Here is a 10409-nt window from a genome sequence, read left to right as displayed (position 1 = left end):
ATGAAGTGTGGTATAAATAATATAAACCGACAGGGACGCTGTTTGGCTGTTGCTGCCTTATAAATGCTTCACATTGTCACCAGGCTTGTCCCCCACTCCTTGTCATCACCAGGCTTGCCCCCCCTCATGCTGTCATCACCAGGCTTTTCCCCCACATGCTGTTGTCACCAGGCTTGTCCCCCACTTCCTGTCATCACCAGGCTTGTCCCCACTTCCTGCCATCACCAGGCTTGTCCCCCACTACCTGTCAGCACCAGGCTTGTCCCCCACTTGCTGTCATCACCAGGCTTGTCCCCCACATGCTGTCCCACTATGGCTAAGCACACATCAGGCACACTGAAGCCCACAAAACACTGAGAAGGAGCTCCTGGTGCTCCAGCTTTGGTTCTGCTCACAGGCTTATTTGGTCAAAGACCACCAACAACTCCAGCTGGTCAAAGCCATGATGTCAAAGTGGGTGAAGAAGATCAAAATGACAAGTGAAATCTGATGAAGAAAGTAACAACACAGATACCTCATAAGAAAGTATAATGTGTGAGGATGAAAACTAAAATGATGAGAGAGAGAGAGATGAACAAGCAGCAGGTGATGACAAAGAGTGTCAGTGGCCTTGGTGGGCATTAATAGGGTGTCAGGGCATGTGAGGGGGCCGCTACCAAGCTTGTGCCCCCATTTCAGAAGCCCATTAATTAACAGTACACATATAATGTGTTTGTAATCCCACTTTATAATATCAGGTGGCTGAAGTCGTCTTCACAGACAGCAGATGTCTACTCGAGTGACGTGAAGATTCCTGCACTGCTGTTACTGATATGGGGGTCTGTGGCCACCTGGACTTCAAACTTCTCACACATCACAGTTTTTAAAGAGGCTCCTATGCCCAGCAGGGGGCGCTTGCTGCCCGGGTTTGAGTTCTTTTAGAAATGGAGGACATACGAGAGCTCAGTCTACAGTTCTGGAGTTAAACTGAGTCTTTCTGCACATTTTGATATTCCTTCTGACGCTGCACTGTACTGCAGAAGGTCACTTTGAAATCCCACCTGAAGTTCACCTTTCTAACTTGACTTTCTAAACTTGTCTGTCAGTATTTCTTTACTGTGTCTGCTGTGTGTATTTGGAGTGTTTATTGTGAAGCTGTGTAGACCACTGATGTTTTTAAATTGACTTGACTTGTCTTCCTCTCCTCCTCCTCGTCTGTCCTCGTCCCCCTCGTGTCACTGACTGTCCTTCACTTTCTAACTCTCTCCTCTTTGCCCCCCTTGTTCATCTCTCTGTTTGTTTCCTTCTCTCCCACTCTTGTCCCTGCTCCTTTTTTCCTAACCCAGCTGTCCTATAGAAGCCCACCCTCAGGCTGGGGTTCCCAACTTGTTTCCTTTAGACCCTCATCCCACTCCCACTCATATTTTATTTCCCAGTTTCTTTCTCAATTCCCAGTTCAGTTTATTCCCCCTTGTCTGTCTATCCATTTTCTAAGCCCCCTCAGTCCAGTTCAGGTGGTGGTCCCTCAGCGGCCATCTGTCCACATCAAGTCAGGACCCCACCCTGGACAGCGCCAGTCCTTCCCATCTCCACACTCCTCCATGTTCTCCTCGTCTTTTCTTTTATTTCTTTTAAACAGCTCACTTGTTCAGGCGCTGCTCACTACTGAGGACACGACTGGAGGGGCGGTGAAGTGGAGACGAATAAAAAAGAAAATCAAAATCAAAACTGAGCCTCGTGGGAGTTAACGTGTCGCCAAAGGAGAATCAGCAGATGGCAGACAGGACTTGGGGGACACGGAGCAGACACGGGTTCAAATGACACCTAGTGACGATGGAGACGAGCACTGATGGCATCCTGTGGTGGACTAGCCTTGTCCCCAGTGTCACTACAGCCTCAGGCCCATTGTCACCCAACAGCTGGACTGTACACCTTTCTTTGCTCTTCCTTGCGGGGCTTTTCACAGGATGACCCCCACTGCTTTACTGCCTCTAGTGGTGAAACTTGGGGGGTCTGCAGGTCCGAGTCGGTTTGAGTTTTGTCACCAGTTGAGGGTCTCAAGGTGTTAAAAATTAATGTGACATTAAAGGAGAAGCACACAGGCTGAGGGGACACGGAGAGTTTATTAAATTAGTAGCAGAGCTGAGAGGAGAACAAAAAGAAGAAAGAGGAGAATTTAGGGGAGAGTGGACGGGGGGCTCCGTCACTGACAGGGGGTCAGTCTGATCACCACTGCTGGTCTTCTCATGTGTAGATAGTCAGGTGACGTCCAGACCTCCTCAGCTCCTCCTCTACTGACCTCAGGTTCCTCTTCTCACTCTCACTGATCCCGTTAAACCGCAGCCTGTGAGAAGACACAAGTGTGAGTTACAAACAGCAGGAGGCGACACACACACACTGCACTGTCACACTGACAAGCCCCCTGATGTCACCCAGAATTCCTCTCAGTGTCTGTGCTCATCTGAGTCACATGACGTGTGTGTCGGTCTGTCAGTCACTCAGTCCACTCACCGATTGGTCAACATCATCTGAAGGCCTGCTGGTCGCGTCACATTTCATAGAGAAGGAGGTCTGTCCAGTTGACGTGCTGTTGTCCCCGCTGTCAAACTGCGGTCACTGTCTGTCTGTCTCTCTAGTGCTCCGTCTCTCTTCATTTTCTCTTTTTCTCCTCCTCACTCTCATGTCTTCTCTCATTTCGTCTCCTGCTCGTCTCTCATCCTCCATCTTGTTTCTTCCTCTTGTCCACTGATCCCCAGTCTGCTGCTCTGCTCTTTCTTGTTTGTTCCTAATGATCCCCAGCCCCCAGACTGTCATGTCCCCCTCTCCTCCTGTCCACACTGTCTGCTGTCCTGATCCCCCCTGTGTCCTTGTCCCCCTGTCTCTGGCTGGACACTCAGCTGCTGTCCATTTCTTCTTCTTCTTGTCCATCTCACACTCCTCCTCCTCCTCATCTTCCTCTGTCTGTCTCTCCTTATCTTTGTTGTCCATCCTGTCTGTCACCTCAGTCAGCTCCACTTGTCACTGTCACTCTGGTCACTCCATGTGCTGTCATGTGATCAGCCCGCCCATCAATGACACATACACACCCCCCACCCCTAACCCTCTTTACTCACCACAGTCCTTTTAATTTACAGTTGTCACTCCTGAGCCCCTCACTCAGCTGACGAGCCCCTGAATCTCCCAGGTTGTTTCTGTTCATGTCCAGTGCAGTCAGCCGTGACTTTGGAGACGAGAGGACCGAGGAGAGAGCTGAGCAGCAGGCCGAGGTGAGACCACAAGAGTTCAACCTGTGGAGAAGAAGAGAGACGAGTGAGGACAGACAGACAGACAGAAGGACACACAGCACAAGGGCTCAATGACAGCGCCGTCTTCACTGAAATGCACTTTGACCCTGAGACCACCGCTGTCCTTATAAGGTAAGGCGCTATATACCTGACAGCATCTTCTGAATTCCTGTCACACTAACTGGTGACAAGTCGCCCAAAGTGACATGTGGACACTGGACAGGAATGTGAAGGACATGAGGCTGACAGTGTCCTGCACTCGAGGGTCCAGACAGACTTGTCAAAGCCAATGACAGCGGAGGGACCACCTTGGATTTGTGTCTGTAACTGAGGACTCAGCACATGGAGGGCTTTGACTGATTTGCAGGACCCCATCCACAGATTCCTGTTAGACACACCGGTCACTGCTGGACATCAGAGAGCGTGACACTCAAGTGTCTGTCATGGTGAGCTCTCCTGATGTCAGACCACATAGACGATGAGGACACTCTGTCTGTCTATTGTTACAAAGACTGGACTGACTGTGTGATCAGTGACATAATGGACAGGGTGGACAGAACTGACATATGACACTTCTGACACTCACACGTCACATGCTGACCGGTGCCACTGACCAGCTGACCTCAGTCCACTAAAGGCCTCACTGCTGGTGACCTCAGTTTTCTTATTTCTCTCCTAATTTGTAATAAAGCCAGAGGACGAGCTCTGAATGGACACTCAGCATCCCAAAGTCCAGTCCCCTGGGCACAGAGGTGGTCCGAGTGGACTGTGAAGTGACCCCCATTACTGCTGACCACTGCTGTCCACTCCCAGCTCTACTCTGACCTGAGGTTCCCATTCAGAGCAAAATGGCAGAGTGACCTGCTAGCATCGCCACCTGCTGGTAGGTGTTAGAAATGACACAAGTGACATCTCAGTGACATCAAACCACACGGAGAATTAAAGAAGAAAAAGACAAGAAGAACAGCAGCTGGGCCACCGAAAGAGAAAAGAATCAGAAGATCACAAGAACAACACGTCAGGGGCTCAGAAAAGGACGAGAATCATCAGGAATTCAGCAGTCCGGACCACCAGGATTAACTCACCTGTGAAGATCAGGAAACAAATCACAAGAACAACAACACATCCCATAATAAACAGACAGAATATGAGAGAAGATGAAAAGAACACGAAACAATCGTCTCTTCATAGCTCAGTCCTAAATCACAAGAAAATCCTTTAAGTTCTGAAGACACAAGTGAAGTCCCCCATGGCAGTCTTTTTGAGGGGTCCTGCTTCTCGAGGTCAGACCACATAAACCTCACAGTCTGAGGGCTAACGTGATTCTCTCAATGACTTCTTCAGGGCAAACAATAAAACATAGCACACGTTGCTAAAGAAATCCTAAAAATGACGTGTGTGACATTAAAGAGTGTTGGTGTCCACTGCAGCTGTCCCTGTGTTTAGGACCCCGTCATTTGTGTGTTCTTAATATCACATTAGGATACGCTGGTTAAGGCCGATGTCTGCAGACACTTTGAACATTCAAATGAGGACATGTCCCTGTTCAAGTTGCCAGCATTGTAATAAAGGGTGACACTATTGTCATCAGTCAAGTGACGATTTGTCTAAGAAACAGGCAAGACTTGAGCTGTGAGGGTAGAATACATGACAATGGAGTCATGTCACAAGTCTGATGTGCAGGACACCAAAAGAGGAGCACGTGGACATCAGGAGCATAAAAGTGACATCAGAGATGGGCTGAGCAAATGTCACTTTGTCACTAAGGGTCACAAGATGGGACAACTGAAGTCACAAACCAATAGAAAGTGCTGGGGATTGTGATGGACATTTTGAGACAACGGGAAGTGAACTGGACTGTCAAACTGGGAACAACAGTAGCTGCTGATCTGCCGAGGTGACAAGGAGCACACGAAGGCTTAGTGTCTTTAGGGAGATGGTGGTGATGGGTGGTCTGCGGCGCCCTTTATTAAATAAGGTGACACATATGTGGTGTGTGTGTGTGTGTGTGTGTGTGTGTGTGTGTGTGTGTGTGTGTGTACTCCAGAATACTGACATCTGTCAGTCTGACCTGAGGACAGTAGGCCACAGAGACTCGCGTTCAACACACGTCACAGTCACTGAGGGGACATCTTTAGTGTCCTCATGAGAAGAAACTCATCTGAGTGAAAGGGACAACCATGTGCTCAAGACGCCTGCCCTGAAGACTCGGCCTGATGTCACGTCCTGCACCAGCTTAGCCTGCTCAGGTCAAACCTCAGTGACAAGTGACTGTGACGATGCGGGTTCTACTTTATGCTCCTATCTGCCTTTTGGGAGCCCTTGAACCCGACACCATTGGTAATGTCACCGATGAGCTAGACAGTGAGGCACAAACAGTGAAGTAATGGGATGGTGGAAAAAGTGCAAAGAGCTGTTATTTAAAATCAACAAACCAAAACAGTGTTCAAATAAATAAGTGCAGCGTCTCTCAATAATCTTCATATTAATAATCCCACAGTCCAAAGACATGCAGGTTAGGTGGATTAGTGACCCTAAATTGTCCCTAGTGTGTGATTTGTGTGTGTGTGATTGGTGTGTGTGTGTGTGTGTGTGTCCTGAGGTGGGCTGGCGCCCTGCCCGGGGTTTGTTTCCTGCCCTGTGCCCTGTGTTGGCTGGGATTGGCTCCAGCAGACCCTCGTGACCCTGCAGTTAGGATATAGAAGGTTGGATACTGGATGGATGGAGAAAACGCTGTGACTTGTGGAGGTTAAAATCAATCAATAAATCGTTAAAAACTGAGGTTATAACCATGGCTGGAAGCCGTCTTTTTTAAAACACATCCCGGTGCCTTTCTGCTGGTGACTCCCCTGCTTCTCCCGTCCAGGCTATGCACCTGGGGAGCCACCCTACCTGCAGCTGACCTTCTTTTTGACTTCTACTGCTGGGCTGTTTCCCTTGCTGATCTCTGGCTCGGTGGGCTTCACCTGACCGTGACTTGGGCTCCCCAGTGACCAGGCGCACGCTGGGGCTTTCACATCCCAAGTCCCGACTCCGCTGCCTTCCTGCCTTATGCAGCGAGCCATCCTCCTTTTGGTCACTGCCACTCCTCAATAATGCTCAGCAGGAGTGACCACTACCGACTGCTCCCGGGGTGCCAGCCAAACACCCCATGAGGGCTCACTGTCCAGCTGCCTTTTGTTCGTCCTGCTCGCTCACACACCGGCCTTCTCCTCTCTGCTTCCTGCTTCATTAACCTCCGGGTTCTTTCCTGTACTCTCCCTCTAGCCGCCTCGCGCTTCTACAGTATTTATTACGAGGACGTGGGTCAGATGTGGCAATTAGCAGCTCCCGGTGCAATATACGGAATGCGGATGACTCCTCACCTGTGCACTTAAGTGAGGACCTCACAAATCACATGGGAACTGCTCCGGCCACACATACCACACCACCTCTCTAAGCGCGAGTGCGCTGATTATTTATATAAAAAGTGGCCCTGTTGACGTGAGCTGTGGACCTGATACACCACAGTGACATGTTTAGGACGGGGAGGAGACCTGGGGGTCCACATGTGTTTCCTCCTTTTCTCTCAGTAGTTTGTCCTTCACAGTTTTCTTCTTTTTCTTATTTGATGTTTAAAGACTTTGAGCTGCTGAGTTGGTCAGTTAGACCCCATGAGTGTGGACCCTCTGTGATGGCCTGTCCATCCTGCTTGTGTTCAGTCTCTGCTACTGGGAGAGGCCCTGACACTTAGTGACCAGAATCAGAGTGACCTTACTGGGCAGGTGCACCACATGGACTGGGAATTTGTGAGGACATACTGGGAAAATAAAGAAGAAGAAGATCAGAATAAGAGAAATAGAAATGAGCGTCATGAAGATGAGATCTGCACAGACAGAACAAAGATTCAAGTGTGTGAGTGTGAGGGGCAGCTGGTGGGGTGTCAGAGAAAAGGACATGAGGGGACAAACCTGCTATGGGGGAGACCAGAGGGACGACAAGGAGAGACGAGCAGAAGACACAAAGAGTGACGCGTGAGTGTGAGTGCAGATGATGACGTGTGCACAAAGACATGGCCACTGGACTAAAGAGTGTAAAGCGGGTGTGCAGGAGAAGAGCAAAGTGCTCAAGATCTGCAGGGGCACCCAGTGGCCATTTTATTAGGCACACCAGGTGGGCACCTCGGCCTCTAAGAGCCTGAATTCTCCAAGGTGTTGACCCCTAGAGACACATGAATGGCTTCTGATGGATTTCTGTCTCCATGTTGACATCACGCAGTCCTTCAGACTTCTCAGCCTCACATTTCTGCTCCTCACTTGCAGTTCCTGCTCATCCATGAAGTGCTTTATTGGACTGGACAGGCAGCCATTGGTGTCAACTGAAGTCACCGTCATGTTAGATGAGCCACCTTGAGGTGACACCTGCTCTGTGACATGTCATGTTATCCTGCTGAGATCCTCCATTTTTAAAAGTGTTCGCTCTCAGCTGATTATCAGTTACGTGACGGTGAGTTAGGAGGCCACGACACTCTTGAGAACTTCAGACAGAATAGAGAAGTGAGTGATGGACTGAGACTTGTTATCTCAGATTGTCACATCAAGACCAGACTGTCCTAATGGGGGGATACAGAAGAGACCTTCAGGGTCGCTGGCAAAGAGCTGGTGTCACAGGATGGATTTATTATTGTCACAACAGTCAGGATTAGGACATGAAGACAGGAATTGAGGAGAGTGGTGGAGATGGGGACCGGTGCTCAAGTAGGTGGTCTCATCTGACAGAGCAGGTCCTCCTCATCTTCCTCTGTCTGTCTCTCCTTGTCTTTGTTGTCCTTCCTGTCTGTCACCTCAGTCAGCTCCACTTGTCACTGTCACTCTGGTCACTCCATGTGATGTCATGTCATCAACCCGCCCATCAATAACACATTCACAACCCCACCCCTCCCCCTCTTTACTCACAGCAGTGTCTCTAATTTACAGTTGTCACTCCTGAGACCCTCACTCAGCTGACAAGCCCCTGAATCTCCCAGGTTGTTTCTGTTCAGGTTCAGTAGAGTCAGCCATGAGTTTGGAGACGAGAGGACCGAGGAGAGAGCTGAGCAGCAGGCCGAGGTGAGACCACAAGAGAACAACCTGTGGAGAAGAAGAGAGACGAGTGAGGACAGACAGACAGACAGACAGAAAGACACACAGCACAAGGGCTCAATGACTGCGCCGTCTTCACTGAAATGCACTTTGACCCTGAGACCACCACAGTGCTTATAAGGTAAGGCACTATATACCTGACAACATCTTCTGCCTTCCTGCCACACTGACTGGTGACACGTCACTCAAAGTGACATGTGGACAGGAATGTGAAGGACGTGAGGCTGACAGTGTCCTGCACTCTAAGGTCCAGACAGACTTGTCAAAGCCAATGACAGCAGAGGGACCACCTTGGATTTGTGTCTGTAACTGAGGACTCAGCACATGGAGGGGCTTTGACTGATTTGCAGGACCCCATCCACAGATTCCTGTTAGACATGCCGGTCACTGCTGGACATCGGAGAGCACGACACTCGAGTGTCTGTCATGGTGGGCTCTCCTGATGTCAGACTACTTAGACGATGAGGACACTCTGTCTGTCTATTGTGACAAAGACTGGACTGACTGTGTGATCAGTGACATAATGGACAGGGTGGGCAGGACTGACATGTGACACTTCTGACACTCACACGTCACATGCTGACCGGTGCCACTGACCAGCTGACCTCAGTCCACTAAAGGCCTCACTGCTGGTGACCTCAGTTTTCTTATTTCTCTCCTAGTTTGTAATAAAGCCAGTGGACGAGCTCTAAATGGACACTCAGCATCCCAAAGTCCAGTCCCCTGGGCACAGAGGTGGTCTGAGTGGACTGTGAAGTGACCCCCATTACTGCTGACCACTGCTGTCCACTCCCAGCTCTCCTCTGACCTGAGCTGCCAATTCAGAGCAAAATGGCAGAGTGACCTGCTAGCATCGCCACCTGCTGGTAGGAGTTAGAAATGACACAAGTGACATCTCAGTGACATCAAACCACAGGGAGAATTAAAGAAGAAAAAGACCAGAAGAACAGCAGCTGGGCCACCGAAAGAGAAAAGAATCAGATGATCACAAGAAGAACACATCAGGGGCTCAGAAAAGGACAAGAATCATCAGGAATTCAGCAGTCCGGACCACCAGGATTAACTCACCGGTGAAGATCAGGAAACAAATCAAAAGAACAACAACACATCCCATAATAAACAGACAGAATATGAGAGAATGTGAAAAGAAAACCAAACAATCGTCTCTTCATAGCTCAGTCCTAAATCACAAGAAAATCATTTTTTGGCAGATGCCTGGGGCGACGACCTGGCCGGGATGCTTTGGAGGACCGGAAGAGGGTCTACACCCACTTCAGACCACATTGGGGCTGCCACCCTGGTTGCTATGAGGACCACAGGTACATAGCTTTGAAGCTCAAACCTGTGGGGGCTTGTGGTCACCGCAAGAGGGCGCCTCGGTGCCTGGAGATCCCTGGACCTCAGTACTTCTGCCACACCAGGAAGTGCTGGGGTGAAGAAGAGAAGGGACACACGGAGTGCTTCCGGGGATACAGCCGGCACTTCCGCCACACTGGGCCATGTCGGTGGGATGTTGCCAGAACACACCTGGAGCACATCCAGGGGCTTATTAAAGGGGCTGCCTCCCTTTAGACAATTTCTGGAGTCAGGTGAAGAGAGGACTAAGCTTGGAGAGGAAAGTGGAGGCGGCCCGAAGAAGGAAGGCTAAGTGCGTGAGAGGCCAGGAGTTTGGTGAAGTCTGTGGGTTGTGTGGCACTATTTGACATTGTAAATATTGTAAATAAACGTGTGGTGATCATTTACAACATGTCTGCCTGTCTGTGTCCGAGGCTCATTCCACACCATTTAGTTCTGAAGACACAAGTGAAGTCCCCCATGGCAGTCTGTTTGAGGGGTCCTGCTTCTCGAGGTCAGACCACATAAACCTCACAGTCTGAGGGCCAACGCGATTCTCTCAATGACTTCTTCAGGGCAAACAATAAAACATAGCACACGTTGCTAAATAAATCCTAAAAATGACGTGTGTGACATTAAAGAGTGTTGGTGTCCACTGCAGCTGTCCCTGTGTTTAGGACCCCGTTATTTG

General features: G+C 49.7%; 1 protein-coding gene across 1 annotated transcript in view; it reads right to left on the bottom strand.

The window, feature by feature from the left end:
* Nucleotides 1-2092: 2092 nt before the first annotated feature.
* Nucleotides 2093-10409, bottom strand: part of LOC120521343 (NACHT, LRR and PYD domains-containing protein 3-like) — an 84152-nt gene continuing 75835 nt past the window's right edge. The window contains exons 9-11 of the mRNA XM_039743030.1: nucleotides 8198-8371; nucleotides 3093-3266; nucleotides 2093-2323 (exon numbers count right to left, since the gene is read on the bottom strand). Coding sequence (XP_039598964.1) covers nucleotides 2224-2323; nucleotides 3093-3266; nucleotides 8198-8371 — 448 coding nt within the window. The 3' untranslated portion in view covers nucleotides 2093-2223. The remainder of the gene's footprint in view (nucleotides 2324-3092; nucleotides 3267-8197; nucleotides 8372-10409) is intronic.

Source organism: Polypterus senegalus, chromosome 2 (genome assembly GCF_016835505.1).
Source record: "Polypterus senegalus isolate Bchr_013 chromosome 2, ASM1683550v1, whole genome shotgun sequence".
Taxonomy (NCBI): Eukaryota; Metazoa; Chordata; class Cladistia; order Polypteriformes; family Polypteridae; genus Polypterus; species Polypterus senegalus.
Note: the sequence above shows the minus strand (reverse complement) of the source record. Positions and strands in the feature narration are given on the sequence as shown.